Source organism: Piliocolobus tephrosceles, chromosome 11 (genome assembly GCF_002776525.5).
Source record: "Piliocolobus tephrosceles isolate RC106 chromosome 11, ASM277652v3, whole genome shotgun sequence".
In the NCBI taxonomy this organism is placed as follows: Eukaryota; Metazoa; Chordata; class Mammalia; order Primates; family Cercopithecidae; genus Piliocolobus; species Piliocolobus tephrosceles.
The window spans coordinates 61,941,204-61,963,223 of NC_045444.1; the positions used below are offsets into that span (position 1 = coordinate 61,941,204).

Consider the following 22,020-nt stretch of genomic DNA (forward strand, 5'->3'; position numbering starts at 1 on the left):
AACTAAGCTTCATAAGTGAAGGAGAAATAAAATCCTTTACGGACAAGCAAATGCTGAGAGATTTTGTCACCACCAGGCCTGCCTTACAAGAGCTCCTGAAGGAAGCACTAAACATGGAAAGGAACAAACAGTACCAGCCACTTCAAAAACATGCCAAATCGTAAAGACCATTGATGCTAGGAAGAAACTGCATCAACTAACGAGCAAAATAACCAACTAACATCATAATGACAGGATCAAATTCACACATAACAATATTAACCTTAAGTGTAAATGGGTTAAATGTGCCAATTAAAAGATACAGACAGGCAAATTGGATAGAGTCAACACCCATCAGTGTGCTGTATTCAGGACACCCATCTCACGTGCAGAGACACATAGAGGCTCAAAATAAAAGAATGGAAGAAGATCTACCAAGCAAATGGAAAACAAAACAAAACAAAAAAACACCAGGGGTTGCAATTCTAGTCTCTGATAAAACAGACTTTAAACCAACAAAGATCAAAAGAGACAAAGAAGGCCATTACCTAATGGTAAAGGGGTCAATTCAACAAGAAGAGCTAACTATCCGAAATACACATGCACACAATACAGGAGCACCCAGACTCATAAGGCAAGTCCTTGGCGACCTACAAAGAGACTTAGACTCCCACACAATAATGGGAGGCTTTAACACCCCACTGTCAATATTCGATCAACGAGACAGAAGGTTAACAAGGATATCCAGGACTTGAACTCAGCTCTGCACCAAGAGGCCCTAATAGACATCTACAGAACTCTCTACCGCAAATCTGCAAATCAATAGAATGTACATTCTTCTCAGCACCACATTGCACTTATTCCAAAATGGACCATATAGTTGAAAGTAAAGCACTCCTCATCAAATGTAAAAGAACAGAAATCACAATAAACTCTCTCTCAGACCACAGTGCAATCAAATTAGAACTCAGGATTAAGAAACTCACTTAAAATCACACAACTACATGGAAACGGAACAACTTGCTCCTGAATGACTACTGGGTAAATAAAAGAATGAAGGCAGAAATAAAGATGTTCTTTGCAACCACTGAGAACAAAGACACAACATATCAGAATCTCTGGGACACATTTAAAGCAGTGTGTAGAGGAAATTTATAGCACTAAATGCCCACAAGAGAAAGCAGGAAAGATCTAAAATCGACACCCTAACATCACAATTAAAAGAACTAGAGAAGCAAGAGCAAACACTTTCAAAAGCTAACAGAAGGCAAGAAATAACTAAGATCAGCGCAGAACTGAAGGAGACAGAGACACAAAAAACCCTTCAAAAATCTGATGAATCCAGGAGCTAGTTTTGAAAAGACCAACAAAATAGACCGCTACCAAGAGTAATAAAGAAGAAGAGAGAGAAGAATCAAATAAACACGATAACAAATGATAAAGGGGATATCACCACCGATCCCATAGAAGTACAAACCATCATCAGAGAATACTATAAACACCTCTACGCAAATAAACCAGAAAATCTTAAAAAAATGGATAAATTCCTGGACACATACACCCTCCCAAGACTAAACCAGGAAGAAGGTCTATCCCTAAATAGACCAATAACAGGCTCTGAAATTGAGGCAATAATAGCCTACCAACCAAAAAAAAGCCCAGGACTAGACGAATTCACAGCCGAATTCTACCAGAGGTACAAAGAGGAGCTGGTACTATTCCTTCTGAAACTATTCCAATCAACAGAAAAAGAGGGAATCCTCCCTAACTCATTTTATAAGGCCAGCATCATCCTGATACCAAAGCCTGACAGAGACACAACAAAAAAAGAGAATTTTAGATCAATATCCCTGATGAACATTGATGCGAAAATCCTCAATAAAATGCTGGCAAACCAAATCCACCAGCACATCAAAAAGCTTATCCACCATGATCAGGTTGGCTTCACCCCTGGGATGCAGGGTTGGTTCAACATACACAAATCAATAAATGTAATCCATCACATAAACAGAACCAAAGACAAAAACCACATGATTATCTCAATAGATGCACAAACGGCCTTCGACAAAATTCAACAGCCCTTCATGCTAAAAACTCTCAATAAACTAGGTATTGATGGGACATGTCTCAAAATAATAAGAGCTATTTATGACAAACCCACAGCCAATATCATACTGAATGGGCAAAAACTGGAATCATTCCCTTTGAAAACTGGCACAAGACAGGGATGCCCTCTCTCACCACTCCTATTCAACATACGTTGGAAGTTCTGGCCAGGGCAATCAGGCAGGAGAAAGAAATAAAGGGTATTCAATTAGGAAAAGAGGAAGTTAAATTGTCCGTTTGAAGATGACATGATTGTGCATTTCAAAATCCCCATCGTCTCAGCCCAAAACCTCCTTAAGCTGATAAGCAACTTCAGCAAAGTCTCAGGATACAAAATCAATGTGCAAAAATCACAAGCATTCCTATACAGCATTAACAGACAGAGAGCCAAGTTATGAGTGAACTCCCATTCACAATTCCTTCAAAGAGAATAAAATAACTAGGAATCCAAATTACAAGGGATGTAAAGGACCTCTTCAAGGAGAACTACAAACTACTACTCAACGAAATAAAAGAGGACACAAACAAATAGAACATTCCATGCTCATGAATAGGAAGAATCAATATCGTGAAAACGGCCATATTGTCCAAGGTAATTTATAGATTCAATGCCATCCCCATCAAGCAACCAATGACTTTCTTCACAGAATTGGAAAAAACTATTTTAAAGTTTATATGGAACCAAAAAAGAGCCCACATTGCCAAGACAATCCTAAGCAAAAAGAACAAAGCTGGAGGCATCATGCTTCCTGACTTCAAACTATACTACAAGGCTACAGTAACCAAAACAGCATGGTACTGCTACCATAACAGATATATAGACCAACGGAACAGAACACAGGCCTCAGAAATAACACCACACATCTACAACCATCTGATCTTTGACAAACCTGACAAGAACAAGAAATGGGGAAAAGATTCCCTATTTAATAAATGGTGCTGGGAAAACTGGCTAGCCATACAAAGGAAGCTGAAACTGCATCCCTTCCTTACACCTTATACAAAAATTAATTCAAGATGGATTAAAGACTTAAATGTTAGACCTAAAACCATAAAAACCCTAGAAGAAAACCTAGGCAATACCATTCAGGACATAGGCATGGGCAAGGACTTCATGACTAAAACACCAAAAGCAATGGCAACAAAAGCCACAATAGACAAATGGGATCTAATTAAACTAAAGAGCTGCTGCACAGCAAAAGAAACTAACATCAGAGTGAACAGGCAACCTACAGAATGGGAGAAAATTTTTGCAATCTACCCATCTGACATAGGGCTAATATCCAGAATCTACAAGGAACTTAAACAAATTTACAAGAAAAAATCAAACAACCCCATCAAAAAGTGGGCAAAGCATATAAACAGATACTTCTCAAAAGAAGACATTTATGCAGCCAACAGACACACGAAAAAATGCTCATCATCACTGGCCATCAGAGAAATGCAAATCAAAATCACAATGAGATACCATCTCACACCAGTTAGAATGGGGATCATTAAAACGTCAGGAAACAAGAAGTGATGGAGAGGATGTGGAGAAATAGGAACACTATTACACTGTTGGTGGGACTGTAAACTAGTTCAACCATTGTGGAAGACAGTGTGGCGATTCCTCAAGGATCTAGAACTAGAAATACCATTTGACCCAGCCATCCCATTACTGGGTATATACCCAAAGGATTATAAATCATGCTACTATAAAGACACATGCATATGTATGTTTATTGCGGCACTATTCACAATAGCAAAGACTTGGAACCAACCCAAATGTCCATCAATGACAGACTGGATTAAGAAAATGTGGCACACATACACCATAGAATACTATGCAGCCGTAAAAAAGGGATGAGTTCATGTCCTTTGTAGGAACATGAATAAAGCTAGAAACCATCATTCTGAGCAAACTATCACAAGGACAGAAAACCAAACACTGCAAGTTCTCCCTCACAGGTGGGAATTGAACAATGAGAACACTTGGACACAGGGTGGGGAACATCACACACTGGGGCCTGTTGTGGGGTCTGGGGAGAGGGGAGGGATGGCATTAAGAGAAATACCCAATGTAAATGATGAGTTAATGGGTGCAGCACACCAACATAGTACATGTATACATATGCAACAAACCTGCACGTTGTGCACATGTACCCTAGAACTTAAAGTATAATAAATAAATAAAAATTGAATTATAGCCAAAAAAAATACTATTGCAGACTAAAGTGATGAATGATGTCTTCTATTTAATAACGTTACTAAAATCCCAAGAAAATAGAAATTACTTATGCCTGCCTGATGCATTTTCTAATATACATACCATCCCTGCTACAATGGTCAATCAAGCCAGATAGACAAAATGAAACATAAACCCTGATATGGCTTGGCTCTGTGTCCCCACCCAAATCTCAAGTCGAATTGTAATTCCCAATGTTTGGGGAGGGACCTGGTGGGAGGTGACTGGATCATGGGGATGGATTTCCTCCTTGCTGTTCTCATGATAGTGAGTGAGTTCTCATGAGACCTGTTGGTTTAGAAGTGTGTAGCACTTCCCCTTTCGTGCTGTGTCTCCTACTCCTCCATGTAGGACATACTTGCTTCCCCTCCACCCTTCCACCATGATTGTAGGTTTCCTGAGGCTTCCCAGCCATGCTCCCTGTACAGCCTGCAGAACTGTGAGTCAATTAAACCTCTTCTCTTCATTAAAAAAAAAAAAAATTATTTCATGTCTTCCAAAAAGTGTTTCTCTTGCAGTTTCCACCATTTCAGTAAATGGCAACTCCATCTTTCCAGTTACTCAGGCCAAAATCTTTAAGGTCATCCTTGACTACTCCTTCTTTGACTCCATATCCAATGCATCAATAAATCTTTTGGATTCTATTTTAAAAATATATACAGAATCTGACTATTTCATAAACCACCTTAACCTGGAGTGAAGAGAAAGTAAGAGGAAATTAAGTTTTAAAAAATATAAACAAATCGTTTGTTTTTGAGACAGAGTCTTGCTCTGTTGCCCAGGATGGAGTGCAGTGGCACAATCTTGGTTCACTACAAACTCCACCTCCCGGGTTCAAGCGATTCTCCTGCCTCAGCCTCCCGAGTAGCTGGGATTACAGGTACCCACGACCATGCTTGGCTCATTTTTGTATTTTTAGTAGAGATGGGGTTTCACCATGTTGGCCAGGCTGGTCTTGAACTCCTGACCTCAAGTCATACACCCACCTTGGCCTCCCAAAGTGCTGGGATTACAGGCATGAGCCACCATGCCTGGCCTAGTTAATTATTTTTAAAAACCACTTCCAATATTACTATCCAAGGTCTAAACCAAGCTTGTCCAACCCATGGCCCACAGGTTGCTTGTGGCCCAGGATGGCTTTGAATGTAACCAAACACAAATTTGTAAATTTTCTGAAAACACTATGAGATTTTTTTTTTTTTTTTTTTTTTTTTTTTTTTTTTTTTTTTAGCATCAGCTATCATTAGTGTTAGTATATTTTATATGTAGCCCAAGACAATTCTTCCAGTGTAGCCTAGGGATTGGATATCCCTGGTCTAAGCCATCATCAAATACTTTCCTACATTACTGCAGTAGCTTCCTAATCTTTCTGCTTTCACTTTTGCTCCCTCTGCAGCCTCTTCTCAATACAGTAGACTTCCTTTTAAGACATAATTAAGACCATGTCAATACTCTGCTCAAAACAAAACAAAATTTCTTAGGAAAAAAAAAAAAAAAAAAACCTAATTGAGAACTGAAGTTTTTGTAATAGTCCACATTCTACAAGGCCCTACATGAGATGTTACTTTTACTTGTTACTTTTCTCACTGCCACTCTTCCTAATCTCCCCCTTGCTCAATCTAGTCCAGTCATACAGGCCTCCCTGCTATTCTACAGCACTCCAGACATGCTCTTCACTCAGAGTCTTTACACTTACTGATTCCTCTATCTGGAATGTGCTTCCCTCAGGTATCTAAAAGGTTCATACTCTCATTTCTTTCATCAAATGTCACGTTATCAATGAGGTGTTCCCTGACAATCCTATTTTAAATTTCAACCTGCCCTCACTCAAGGTACTCCCTATTCACCATCCTTTATTTTATCCTAACAGTAATTTACTGTCTATCTCCTCACTTCCAACAAAGGGAGAGAAATGTTTTTACCTGTTTTGTTCACTATTTTATCACCAGGGCCTAAAATGTACCTGGCAGATAGCAGACACTCAGTAAACATGTATTGAAAAAAAAAAAAAAAAAAAAAAGAATAAATCAGACACTAGTGCATAAAAATGAAATTTAGTTCTGTATACCAATCAAAACCTTAAAGACAAGTTTAATTTTCCACCAGCTCCAAATATCTAGATTTCTTTAGAAATCTATAAAAACTATTCAGGAATTCATACTGTGGCAAATTCTATTTTTCATTTACATCCAAACTATTATATTTTAATCTACTAAAGACATTAAGTCTTTCCATCTCCCAGTCTATAATTTCTACAGAACTAAAATACTAAGCATCTAAGCAGAAAATAATGCCATTTAATGTGAATATATACATATATTTACTTTTATGTTTGGTTCTTCCTTCATATCAAGTGATGGCCCTGATTTTCTAAGATTAAGCACCCATAGATAAAAATTCCTTCTAGAAAAGAGTTGGGGCAAAACTGTCAAAGTCATTAAAAACAAGGAAAGTCTGAGAAATGTCAGCCAAAAGAAGCCTAAGAAGATAAGACTACAGAATGCAATGCTGTATCTGGATAGGATCCTAGAACTAAAAAGACATCAGATAAAAATTAAGGAAATATGAATAAACTATGGACTTTAGTTAATAATAAAGCATCAAACTGTAACAAATGTACCACATGTTAATATAAGAGAAACTCAGCACAAGAGTATGTGGGAGTATTTATATTATCTTTGCTATTTTTGTGTACATCTAAAATTATTCTAAAAAATAAAGTCTATTAAGGGGTGAGAGTGGAGGGACTAGGTTAGTTTAGGGCAATTGTCTGGTAAACATGATACTCCTTTTAGTGTTAAACCTCAGCAAATCAAAGAATACTATCCTCAAAATTTATAATCAATAATATCCATCATAAACAACTTAATAACAAAAAATAAAAAGATGCCTAGTACATATGACTCAAAGTTCTGGTTCAGCAATCATGCAGGAGAGTTACTAAGATAAGGATATCACAATCAGATTCATTTTGGAAAGATCTTTTCAAGGGCACATAGGTATATACATGTATCTTTTAGTATTTGTTTTCCACTTTCTATTGTTTAAGTTTAGAAACACGCTAAATTCTAAAAACAATAAGAAAAAGAGAGAACAGTGGTTTGGCAAAAAAAATAAAGACTTGACTTCAAACTCACAGAAATTTGGAAATTAAACAAAATTAATGACTAAGTCACCTATAGAAATGATAGGAACTAAGAGATATTCAAAACAAGTAAATTAAACACAAAACTAAAGTATAATTTTCAAAAAGTAGAATAAAGCTGGGATATAATTTAGAATTTTTTTTAAGTTAAGAAAAAATTCCAAACAGCAATTAATTACTACATACTTGGAAGAACAATGAACACTACAATAGTGTACCCCAGAAGAAGTATTTTTTAAAATAAAATAATTAGGCTATAAGCTTAAGGTCAAAAACCATGTTATTTATTTCTTTATTCCCATATTGTCTGCACATAACAGTTATTCAATATTACACCTAAATGTTAATTCTTCCTAAAAGAATATCCAAAAGCAAAGTCACAGGAATCCAAAGATTCCTAGAGAGATCAGCAATCATTTTTCTATAATTTCAATACGACATCAGAAGGAAAAAAATTATTTGGGTTTCAAACTTTACTAAGAAAAGATAAATTCACATTTTTAAAATAATTATGTTGCCTAAATATTAATAAATACTGAAGAATGTTAGTAAAGGGTATCATAATTTTGTTCTTTAATAAGACAGAATATATATTAGTAAAAAGTAATAGCAACAGCTTTCTACAAAATATCACATTTTTAAAATACATTCACTAAGGTCATTTTTAAAGTATTTTATACATTGGGAAAAGATTACTATAGTCAAGCTAATTAACAAATCCAAAAACTCAGTTACCTGTGTGTGTGTGTGTGTGTGTGTGTGTGTGTGTGTGTGTGTGCTGAGAACACAAGATCTACCTTCTTAGCAAATTTCAAGTATACAACACAGTATTAGTATTGTCACCATGCTGTACTTAAATCTCCTGAAGTTATTCACCTAAATAACTGAAATTTTGTATCCTTTGACTAACATTTCCCCATTTCTCCCATCCCTGCTCTCCACCCCTAGAAATAATATTTCTACTCTCTGCTTCTAAGAGTTTAACTAAAAAATATTCTTGACTGGACATGGTGGCTCATGCCTGTAATCCCAACACTTTGGGAGGCCAAAGTGGGCAGATCACTTGAGGTCAAGAGTTCAAGACCAGCTGAGCCAACGTGGTGAAACCCCATCTCTACTAAAAATACAAACATTAGCTAGGTGTGGTGACGCATGCTTGTAATCCCAGCTACTTGGGAGGCTGAAGTGAAAGGACCGCTTAAACCAGGGAAGCCAAGGTTGCAGTGAACTGACATTATGCCACTGCACTCCAGCCTGGGGAACAGAGCGAGACTTTGTCTCTTGATTGATAGATAGATAGATAGATAGATAGATAGATAGATAGATAGAGAGATAGAGATATTCTTGAAAAATTAGTTCCAGTTATACAAAATGCTTTAGAAATTATAGAAATCTGCTTTATAGGCCAAAAAATGTTTTTGTATTTACTAGAAAGTATATACATTGTAGAAAAATTTAAATTGGTTATGAAAGTAGGAGTTTCATTGCAAGTATATATGCCTAATTCATTTTAATCATATGTGAACTTCTACTTTTTGCAAAAGTGAAGGCTTCAAAACAGAAAAAAAAATGTTAATATTTCTATGAACCAAAATCCTACTTATGGAAAACGTGGAAGTGGAGGGAATTCTTCCCATATAGCCCTGCCAATTGGAAAACCTAAAATTATTATGACTTATTTAATATCCATGATATTTGTGAATACTTATAAAAAGATTTCCATTCAAAGGTCTAGATGTCATCCTACCTTTACAAAGTAGGTTATAATTCTGGGGGGTTGCAAAAATTGAAGTTAAATTTTTAAAAGTAACATTCAATATTGCAACAAAACCCTTACAAACTATATTATTAAAGAAAAGAACAAAGACAAAAATCATTGCAAACTCAGAATATCTTTTCCCATGGCAGTCTTGGGAATATTTTATGTAACCACTTAATATAATGACTGTTAAAATTTTATATAATATTTAATGATGTAATAGGAATGACTTCATTAATAATATGGTAATACAATCTCAAAAATAAAGAGTTAACATTATATAGCAATAATTCAATTTTCATTTTTCTTATTTCTAAATTATTTTATTCTATTCTTAAGTGTTATTTTAGAAGAAACTTAAAATTTCACAGAAATCGTAACATTTTTCAAAAATAAAACATAAAATGTAAGGATTTTCATAACAGATATTCCAAGAGATTATTATTTGAAAGTGGGAAATATTTACAAAATATTGATGAAATTACTTAAATTTTAAAAGATTGAAACCAATGATATATTTAATCTCAACACATATTTGATATCCTAACAACATATTCCCATAAAATCAAAATGAAATAAAATTATTGCTATCCACCCTAAGTCATATCCCAAATCACCAAATATAAATCTACATAGAAGCATTCTACATAAGTTTTTGCACACCTCCAACACACTTTTGAACTCACTTGGGTAAATATGGATCTTTCCAACAGCAGCAGCAGTTTCTACAAAGCTATTTACCTTGTCCAGGTCTTGCAGTTACAGCTGCTCCAGCAGATGGCGGCTCACACTCCTGTCAATGATAATAATGTTATTACAGTGACCTATTACAATGTGTAATTTATAATAAAATAGTAGTTATATCACAGTCTTACCTTTGCTTTCTTTGAGTCTGGATCAAACCTTTCAAGTATTAATTTAGCCGTCTTGTAAGTTTCTTTTTCCATGACTTCTTCAAGCTACGAACAAAAATTTCCATAAATTGTCACATTTCAAAACACACACTACTTATTTTTATAAGTCCTATTCAAAAAGGTTTAAATATCCTTAACATATCCAAATAGAATGAAAGACTTCCTACATTCGAATAATTAAAATCCAGATTTTAAAATGGCTTCTAACCTCTAATATGTTACTTGTACTTAACAGCTTTACTGTGAGGAAATACCAAATATTGCTAATTGTTTACATATAATGAGGAGAATAATTACATGCACCAACTTCAATAATGGAATGTGCAAAAATCTATCAGCCATCATTATTGGAAGTTATTAGACATGACAAGCAAATGACAGGCAATTCCTTAGATTTATTTCCTCATAGCACTTAATGCTATTAATTTAAAGAAGGTCGTTAGCCAAGAGCTTTACAAAATAAAATCTCTGTGCCAATTAACTGCTGTCAGCATTGATTTTAGATTATTTATTAGCAGAAGCAATTAGCTTGCTGCAAATGCAGTGAAAACTCACTAACTGGGAGAACAGCCATGGAATTTGTTCAAATGACTTTAAAAGATAACCCTCACCTCTTTTTTACTTAGACTCAAACAACTTTAGAGGAAAAAACTGAGCACAGAATTTAAGTAAAAATTTTACTGAGTTCTATGTTCACACTAGGGACTATAATTAAATCACTTCATTATTGTAGCATTTTATTTACCATGCACTCAAGTCACTTTATAACTTAATACACGGGTTTAACTTAAAATATAATCGCTAGTAAAGTATCACGAGCAGTTACGGCTAGTTCAACATCAGAAAAAGGTTGAACTTTAGTACAAGACAGTCATAGTTATGACAAATTACCTAATGTGTAGGATAAAATGCTTTTGCAAAAATTGGAAAAGAATCTTTTCTTTCTCAGTGACCACTGATAACCACTTAGATTTATTAAATGTCATATTCATTCCAAAGGACATTTATTTTAAAATGCAACCCAGACCACATTTACTGAGTTAAAAATATGCTGCCACAATAGCAGTTAACAGATTCCTCATTAAACACTCAATTCAACATTTAAGAAGTAGGTACTTAGATGAATGATTTATTAGCCTTACCTTGGTTTAATGAAACTAAAATATTTTCCTATTTCAAAATTATGATAAATTCTCAAAATAAGCAAGTTGATTTTTCTGATGTAAAGGAGATATTTATAGTATCACTTTAGAGTTAGAAAAAAAAAAAAAGAAACTAGGAATGGGGGTAGAAAAAGGGCATAATAAAATACATCCCCAAATCAACATAATCTACATGGAATATCAAAGAAACAAATCCTTGATCTCTACACAATAGACTTCTGATGTTCTAGCAGTGTCCTGCAGTAAAACTTTAGGAATGACGAAAACGGTTATGTCAGCATAATAGTAGCCACTAAGCCCTATGTGATAAATGAGCACTTAAAATGTTGCTTGTGCAACAGGGGAACTGAATTTGTACTTTTGTTTTGTTTCGCTTCGTTTTGTCTTAGATGGAGTCTCACTGTCACCCAGGCTGGAATGCAGTGATATGGTTTTGGCTCACTGCAGCCTCCACTTCGCAGGTTCAAGCGATTATCTGCCTCAGCCTCCCAAGTAGCTAGGATTACAGATGTGTGCCACCACACCTGGCTAATTTTTGTATTTTTAGTAGAGATGAGGTTTCGTCATATTGGCCAGGCTGGTCTCGAACTCTTGGCCTCAAGTGATCCACCTGCCTCAGTCTCCCAAAGTGCTGGGATTACAGGTGTGAGCCACCGCATCTAGCCTGTAGTTTTATTTCATTTTAAATAATGTAAATGTAAACAGCCATACTGATTTGGACAGATAACTCTAAAACTACTACTAGGTTTAAAAAGATTAAACTGTGATCTTTAAAACAACCACCAAAACTCCAAATCAAAATGCTACTTTATCGAATGATTGCATTCCTGGTAGATTATTCAGCAAGTATTCAAGTGTGTCTATGTTTTTATTTATCTTAAATAAAATCATTTTTAAGTACTAAAAGATGCTAATCTATTTCCCATTTTGTACATTTACTTCTAATAAAATATTTTCACGTAATAGCTTAATTAACACACATCCATACAACATTTAAGTAATAATATGTTTTAAACACATTGTTCAGTGGAAAGAACATGAACTTGAAACTTCAAAGTGAGAAAAGATCTGGGTTCAATGCACATTTCCATTCTTAGGAAGATTGTTAGCACATCTGTCAGCCTCAGTTGCTCCTCTGCATAGATATTTTAATACTTCATAGCACTACTGTGCAATTTTAAAAATATATAATGTAGGAGAAAGAGTCCACAACAGTGCCTAAAATATTAACATAATTTTCAGTGACACCTCAATTACTCAGAATGGGCCTGAAACAAACTATTTCCAAAAACTCAACATATTAACCTCAAGATTCAGGAAAAAGAAACTAGAATTCTTGAGAATTCTCTAAATCAAGCTTGTCCAACCCTTAGCCACTAGCCACATGGCCCAAGACAGCTTTGAATGCAGCCCAACACAAATTCATAAACTTTAAAACACTGTAACATTTTTTTGCAATTTTTTATTTTTTAGCTTATCGGCTATCATTAGTGTTAGTGTAAAGAATGAATCATTTTTCTGTAATACAGTTGTACTAAAAGTTTTAGGGGCTTTTTTATTTTAAAAGATAGAATAATAAATACATGATTATATTAAGAGTCAACATTGTGATGAGACTGTATATTTCTATGACATGTAAAAATTATTTCTACTTGATACAACCATTACATCATAGAAAACATTAAAATATAAAAGGCAACAAGAGCAAAAAAGTGCACAAAACTTTAGCACAAAATAAATGTCAAAAAAATTTTTTAAGTTTTGAAAGATAATTCTACAAATATTTCATACTAAAATTATCATTCTTGAAACAGAATTTTAAAACTCACAAATCATTAATTTCCCTAACCAACATTTATTTGTGAAAAATATTCCAGATGTAAGAAAACTTTCTTTCATTTCTTTCATTTTGCATTGATTTTGCAATTCAGAGTATTCAGGAGCATGTTACACCATATAAACATCGTTTTACCATGCTGAAAATACCATCTGGTATCCCTGATTTGGGGTTTGCTGTTGAAATTGATGATGTTTTTACTAATTCATATGTTATATCATTCTCTGCTTTCATATAAGAGTATTCCACAATAATAGTCACATCTTTCTTCTTTGCATTTTTTTCTGTTACTGTGTAGCCTAAAGTGAATATTCAAACACTGGGAAAAGCCAGAAAATATTACTGGGTAATATAAAAATATAACATTTGAAGCCACTATAAGGTTAAGAACTCTATAGAGAATAAAAGCTAAATTTGCCAATTTAAGGACTTCTTTTGCTTCCAAAACTTATTTCATGGAATATCATGCATAGGATTTGTACAAAGTATACTTTATACATTTATATAAATTATAGTAGGTATATAAACATTTTTATTTGCAAGAATGACTCACCATTAATAAGAGAGTGCCATAAATGCCCACAAGACTAACTGATTAGATTGTACCACTTCTGTATGATCCTGTACTGTTCCCAGAAATGTCAACATTAACCTGTAACTCAGCATGTCAGAATTTCTTGCTCTTGCCTTCAGCTGACATTAGTGAATTCCTTTGAACTAGTAACATCTGTAGTTGATTGTTAAGCTTTAATTCTCAGGGAACTATAACACTTTTCCTCATGCTCCCAATTTCTCAAGTGATTTTTCTCAGGATTCAGAAAAATACAGATTTCCCAAGGAATGCTAGAAATTACCACATAGGACTACTATTCTGAAAAAAGCACAAAATTTTCATGAAGCCATTTAAAGAGGTAATCTTGACTCATGTATTTTGGTAGAGCTTGATTTCTGAACTGTTTTGAAGGAATGCTCATGGATGCAGAGGGATTATCTGCTTGCACAGATTACTCAGTGATTATTAAAAACTCAAGTTTTGTTAAAGAACCACAAAATACGTGAGTGGTAAAATGCACACAGATCTAGACTTGGGAATTTTTTAGATAACTAAAGATTACTTCCTAATTTTATATTAATAAGTTAATACTTACATTAAGCTCTTAAAATCTTGTTAAGATGCTTTTTCCTAATTTAACTTTTTAATCAATTGATAATTCATATCTGTCATTACAAATTACAATTTTACAAATTTCAAATTACATTACAAATCTATTCAGATTAAAGGGATGCATCCCCAAGGAAACCACTTTTAATAAAATATCAAGTAGTGACCAGCCTGGCCAACATAGTGAAGCCCTGTCTCTACTGAAAATACAAAATTAGTCAGGTGTGGTGGCACATGTCTGTAATCCCAGCTACCTGGGAGGCTGAGGCAGGAGAATCACTTGAACCTGGGAGGCAGAGGGTGCAGTGAGCCAACATTGCACCATTGCACTCCAGCCTGGGCAACAGGGCAAAATTCTGTCTCAAAAAAAAAAAAAAAAACCAAAGTATAAAACTACTCAAACAAAGCAGCTCTGTTAAAGGCTTGAACAGTCAAGACCACAGACTAGTTCCAGTAGCAAACAGTATTATAACCAACAATAATAATCAAGTAAATGCAAATTGTGTTTAATTAACAAAGTGAATTAGAGCCAACTTATTTTTCTTTAGTCATACTGCAAGACAAATGCCATACTGAATTATTAATACTGATGCCTAATGAACCATTTAAACATACAGAGCTATTGAACTCTGAACTTTTTCAACTGTTGTCAGACTTAAAATGGAACATCTTTTATGTTGCGATTCCTTTAAAGGCTATTTAAAAGTAAATAGCTTGACTTATCCTTTCACACAATTTTCCAAGTCGGCTCTGTTACTCTATTGAGAGATTTTCCAAATCATATATTCTTCAAGATCCTATTTTCTGGCCATGTGATGCCAGTGACATTGGGCTGCTTCTCATCACTTAGGACTTTTTTCTTTTCTGCTTTCCTTTGTCTTCATCTTTGCTACTTTAACTAATATTTCTCCATTTTGGTATAAGCAGGACTTGTCTCTGATCACCAGTACCAGCTTTTCTTTTTATCTCATCAGCAAGTCAAACCAATCATATCACAACTTCTAAATCACTGACGCTATCAGTATTTTCTCACTTTGAATTTCTGGCTATTCCATAATGTGCAGAATAGCAGAAATATAATAATAAGATAATTCTGTGTTCGGCAATTTAGGACCACCAAAATTGTCAATGCAATTTTGATAAATACTTTATAGGACACCTAATAAGGAGCAAACAAATAAAGCGAAGGAATCCTTTCAAAATTAAAGTCCTCTTACTTTTCAGGTACTTAAAGCCCTTCAAACCAGGATCTAATATCATCAATTCACAGAATAATTTTTAACGTTAGTCTTAACCTTTACAATATTGGTTTCTTAATTATTACTTGTTACACACTAGACTAAAATGTATCAAATTGATCATTTGCCCCGATTACATTTTATTAAATACATTTCTATACAACATAATACTATAAGCAGTTATCATTTTCACACTTCAAAAATAAACATTAAAAAATTAGTAGCTCTATGTCAAACACCAACTTCAATTCACTTATTACAGACTACTATATTATCAACATTTAGAGCTCCTTCTGTCTTACTCATGGTCCTCTTTCCAACATATCTGAAAGGATGCATCAACTAGCCCCACAATAGATATCATGTGATCAGAGTTACTGATAGAAAGAGGAAAACTCTGAAGAAAACAATTAATCTCTCTCCCATCTCTTCTTCAGTACTTTCATGTTGAATTTCTCTTACAACCAATCTTCTTGATTCCCTCTCTTTCTTGGTGTCAAGAAAACCTAGAACTGACATGTGGAGATATTTTGTCCTTTTGTATTTAACTCTAATAAACAATCTAGGTACCCACCTTTTTAGCCTCTCTGCCTCATTTAGGCCTCGAATATGACTCATTTACTTACTTCTCAGCTTCCAACTGATATAGACTCTCAGAATCTCAAAAGTCCTTCTAAACTACTTTTTCCTATCAATCATTTTTAACTAGCAAAAACATTCACAATTTCACTTCATCATTAAAATGCTATCTAAAAGCATATTTCTTCCTTGGAGAGTTATTAACTTCCGACACATAAACATTAATTATTCAGTTCTTATTAGTTTAATATAAATTAATTTTAAATAAAAGTTAACTTACTATTTTTTTCCTCTGGGATTTTAAATCATCCAATGCTTCATCTAGAAAACAAGATTTCAATCAAAGCTAAATCAAATATTAAGATATTTAGATATAAGAAAACATCATGCCAAATGACACACGGTAGCAAACACAAGAAAACTTTCTCATTTTAGGATGTCTCAAAATTTAACTGATGTGTAGAGACAACAATTATTTCAATCTTCACTCACATATAGTTCATATTTTTGCCTGTGTTATATATTACAAGCCGTTTAGGGGAGAAATTGACTTTATGTAGTATAAAGCACCTTTCTAAATTGAAATATATACACATATTTTTTAATGTGTTCAGAAACATTACTTTCTACTATTTCTTTTTCCTTTCAACACCTCACCCACATTAATTTACAAGATTAGTATCAAATCTCTTTTTATACACTGGTAATAAAAATGTTCTCTTTGTTCATAAGGAAATAAGTACGTATTTTACTTAGTCAAGTCTGAAGATATTAAGCATGACTTTTAAAAAAACCTTGAAAATCTATCTTATTGCATCTGAGACGGGACATGGAAAAAAATACGAATAACTTTACAAAATTAAACATTTCTAAGATTTGCCTGCTTATATACGTTGGCATGGTGGAACAGAAAGAATCATCTCAAAGGATACCTTTTATGAATGTCAATGTTGGATTTACAAATATATTTAAGTTTCTAGTTTTTCTCTACAAATATTTAATACAGATTGAAACACTATTCCATATGGAAAGAAGAACTTATGGCTTAAATGTTATCGAATGAAATGTAAATAATTGTTCTTAATAATTAAATTTATAAATAAAATTATTACTTCTTCACTGAAATTCTAAGTAACAAATACCTGAATACCCAACTCAAAGTACACCATTTATGTAAAAATTCAAAGAAACACAAACATATAAAAAGATGATTTTACTATAAAAAAATTTTTCAAAATAGATTAAGCAGTCTGTAATGTGCTAGCTAACTTATTACTAAAAGGGGGAGAAATCTGCTAACATCTTCAAAGAGAATAGTAATTTTTTGTTATATAAGACCAAGCCAAACATCTGTACTTTAATCCAAGGGTCAGCAAACTTATTCTGTAAAGGAAAAAGTAAGTATTTTGGGCTTTATGGACCAAAAAGCAAAATCGAGTACGTACTTTTTGATTTTTGAGACAGGGTATTGCTCTGTCACCCAGGCTGGAGTGCAGTGGCATGATCTCAGCTCACTGCAGCCTTTGCCTCCAGAGTCCAAGCAATTCTCATGCCTCAGCCTCCCAAGCTGGAATTAAAGGTGTGTACCACCACACCAAGCTAATTTTTGTATTTTTAGTACAGACAGGGTTTCTCCATGTTGGCCAGGCTGGTCTCAAATTCAAATTCCTGAACTCAGGAGATCCACCTGCCTTGGCCTCCCAAAGTGCTGGATTACAGCATGAGCCACTGCACCCAGCCTAAGAAATACAAAAGAAATACAAAATTTCCACAAACTTTATTGACTAAATTCAAATACAGGTTGAGTATCTCTTATCTGAAATGCTTGGTGCTAGATGTGTTTCAGATTTCAATTTTTTTTTTAGTTTTGGAGTATCTGCAGAATACACCCCAGATGAGCATCCCAAATCCAAAAATCCAAAATCCAAAATCCTCCAAGGACCATTTCCTTTGAGTATCATGTTGGCATTCAAAAAATTTTGGATTTAGGAGCGTTTCAGATTTTGAATTTTCAGATTTGGGATATTCAACCTATAAAATAATTGAGTTCAATTTTTTGTAATATAAGTCTACCAGTGAAAAGAATGGAATACTTTTGGGGGTGGATAACATTTCACTTAATTGAGGTTCAAAGCTAAGTGTTCTCTATCATCAAAACTGATTGCAAATGATAATCCATTAATGCTGATCTGTAATGAGATTTTACATATCTGATTTTTTAAAATATCTTTTCACACAGGTAGTTACTGCCAAATACTGATACCAATCCATAAGCATATGATTTTAATTGAGCATATTCACTAGTTTGGAAGGCATTTACAAAATTCTATTAGATTCTTCTTTTGGCATTTGCCTTTTAGAGTATTATTATATTGGAAGTTAATCACCTCCAAAGACTGAAGCTCTTCAATTATACAGTGAAATGGATTTAGAAACATGAAAATTTCCTTTGCACTTGCCTTGAGGTCTGAAAAATTCTACTGGAACTATAATTTCAACTTGGATAATGCATCTGCTGCAAATTTGTGTGGGAATGGCAATCCTGTTTCTTGTTTTCATTTTTATAGCATTTTTTAAAAAATTACTTGTCATTACAATGTTGTTTTCTAAATGACTTTACCACATTATAGGTTTTGCATATATACATTGTTTTGCCTTGCAATCTTAGGTTGCAATAATTAAGAACCATTATCAAGGCTGTAGCAAAAGCTAATTTCCAAAGCCAGTCAGTATTCAAACACAATACTGAAGTTGGCTGAAGTTGGTTCTTCTCATTTGGAAGTATTTCAATCTAGGTTTTGAGTTCAAAATATGACAATAAAACTTTGCCACTGCTAAGCCATCAAACTGCTGTGAGGCAAGTCAAGATAGCTTCTATTCATAATTAAAATTCACATAACTAACAATGGTTAAGTCCTTGAGACGAATGATGTTCCCTTTGGCACTACACACTAACAAATTCAAATATGTTCTGCAAAGTACCTGTTGTTGAATAACACAATGAATAATCATAGAATTTAAACACCTTCCAGTTTCAAAAATTTTGTACAATTTGTACAACTAAGTCTTTTTCTGCTACATACATATTTTTACCACCAGTAGTTACAGTACATCTTAGCAGATTCCACTTCAGGTTGTAGGAAATTGCTGTTTTCTAAACTTCATTGAAAATATTCTCACCTAAAGTTGTTCTGCAAAGACTTTTTATAGAGACTAATTCTTCAGTCACTTCAAGCTCAGCATTGACAACTCAAACTACAATTGAGTGGTACTGATAGCATCTGTCAACTCAACCACAGCCAAGGAAGATCACTTGAAATAATTTGCTTTGTTCTTTGACTACTCATGTTTGTTTTTCTGAATTTTCTCAATTCTTTAGGCAACTGTTCTTGCTGAAACGTTATTAGTCTTAAGTATATTTTCTCTGAACACATTTCTTCTGCTGCAGCAATCAAACACAATTTAATTAACTCATTATTGGTAAATAGCCTCCCTTTCTTCATGAACAAGCCACTCAGAAACTTTCTTTGGCTGAAGCTCCATTTTTCCCTTTCAGTTTCATGAAGCAATTCTGCAATAATATATTCCATTTTAAATTTTCTAATTTTTATGACCATTGCTTTCTGTGAGTTGGGAATATGATGATGAGTAGTTAGTATTGTAATGTCAAATACATATTGTACTCTTTTAGCACAGCTATAACATCATTGCATAAAAAATACAATGCTTTGCATTTTGATAACAAAATAGTCCATATTCCATTATGTACTAAAAGTGCAACATTCAAAGTCCACTTTTCTTTTCTGGTTTTTACATGATGGGTATGCATGGGTAATAAAAATAAAAAAAACTGTCACAGTACAACAATACACATGACACTTAAAAACTGCCGTCAAGTTATAATTGCATCAGTTGAAAAACAATGTGAAATGATGAAATGATTAGTCCTACAAGTGCCTGAAGTGATGAGAGCACCACATACAGTCGGTCACAGGTACTCAATTCTGCCATTGTAGGATGAACGCAGTTAAAGACAGCATGACTCTGTTCCAATAAAAACTGAAATTTGAATTTCATATACATTTTACATTTCAAAATATTCATTTTAATATTGTAATAATTTAAAAATATAAAAGCCAATCATGAGCTGTACAAAGCAGTGGGCAGGACTTGGCCTACAGGCTGCAGCCACCAATCCCTGCTTTAATTTATATAGGGTCCAACTTGTAAAACAAAACAACTAAAAATAATCGAGAATAAAAAACAAGGACAGGACCAATAGCTTCAGGCTTAAAAAAATACTATGTGACTGCAAGACAATCTTTTACAAAGTCAATTTTAAACATACATGTAGTACCTATTCAAATGAATTAGTACACTTAAAAACAGAAAGAACCTCTGAAATATATTTTAAAGCAAAAAGAAAATCCTTTTAATAACCAAGTCCAGATCTGCCTATTTATTACATAAGTTAAAAATATTCATACATTTGATTTCCTTAAAGAAGTGTTCCAAAGGACTCTTGAAAAGGGTTTCTTATATTTCTTTCACTATCTTGCTATTCCTTGCAGTCAGAAAGCATATTTGCTTTAAACTTCTTCCTATTCTTCCACCATCTGCTATATTACTAAATATCACCAAAAACAATATCAGAAGCTTAAATTTCCTTAATCTGATGAAAAGCATTAACTTTTTTTTTTTTTTTTTTTTTTTGAGCCGGAGTCTCGCTCTGTCGCCCAGGCTGGAGTGCAGTGGCCGGATCTCAGCTCACTGCAAGCTCCGCCTCCCGGGTTCCCGCCATTCTCCTGCCTCAGCCTCCCGAGTAGCTGGGACTACAGGCGCCCGCCACCTCACCCGGCTAGTTTTTTGTATTTTTTAGTAGAGACAGGGTTTCACCATGTTAGCCAGGATGGTCTCGATCTCCTGACCTCGTGATCTGCCCGTCTCGGCCTCCCAAAGTGCTGGGATTCAGGCTTGAGCCACCGCGCCCAGCCAGCATTAACATTTTTAAAACTACAGCAAACATCATACTTAATAGCAAAATATTAAAAACTTTTCTATTAAAATCAGGAACTAGACAAGGACTCCTGCTATTCCCACTTCAAATGAATACTGTACTGAGTCCTAACTCATTTAAGAAAAATAAAATAAGAATCGGAAAAGAAGAATCAGCGCCATCAGCTCAAGTTTATATAACACTTTGCAATTTTTATGTTTTCATATGTAGTAACATTTACTACTTTTAACTGTCCTACCAAAACAAATATTTCTGTTTTCATTTTATTTTTTTCTGGGTACATAGTTGTCGTATATATTTATGGGGTGCATGAGATGTTTTGATATAGGCATACAATGTGAAATAAGCACATCATGAAGAATGCAGTATCCTTCCCCTCAAGCAGTTATCCACTGAATTGTAAACAATCCAATTATACTCTTTATTTTAAAATGCACAGTTATTATTGACTATAGTCACCCTATTGTGCTATCAAATACTAGGTCTTACTCATTTTTTCTGTTCTCATTTTATAAATTAAGAAACTGTAAGGTTCAGCTGGGCACAGTAGCTCATGCCTGTAATCCTAGCACTTTGGGAGGCTGAGGCAGGTGGATCACTTGAGGCCGGAAGTTTGAGACCAACTTGGCCAAAATGGTGAAACCCTGTCTCTACTAAAAATACAAAAAAATTAGGTGGGCATGGTGGTGGGTGCCTGTAATCCCAGCTACTTGGGAGACTAAGGCAGGAGAATTGCTTTAACCCAAGAGATGGAGGTTGCAGTGAGCTGAGATCATGCCACTGCACTCCAGTCTGGGAAACGGAGTGAGACTCCGTCAAAAAAAAAAAAAGAGAAAGAAAGAAAGAAAAAGAAAGAAAGAAAAAAGAAAGAAGGAAGGAAGGAAGGAAGGAAGG

General features: G+C 34.2%; 1 protein-coding gene across 2 annotated transcripts in view; it reads right to left on the reverse strand.

The window, feature by feature from the left end:
- The window catches only part of LNPK (lunapark, ER junction formation factor), an 84,389-nt gene that overhangs the window by 36,548 nt on the left and 25,821 nt on the right, over window positions 1–22,020 (reverse strand). For both annotated transcript variants that reach the window (XM_023212308.1, XM_023212309.1), the window contains 3 exons: window positions 16,390–16,430; window positions 10,092–10,175; window positions 9,958–10,009 (listed from right to left, as the gene is read on the reverse strand). In XM_023212308.1, coding sequence (XP_023068076.1) covers window positions 9,958–10,009; window positions 10,092–10,175; window positions 16,390–16,430 — 177 coding nt within the window. The remainder of the gene's footprint in view (window positions 1–9,957; window positions 10,010–10,091; window positions 10,176–16,389; window positions 16,431–22,020) is intronic.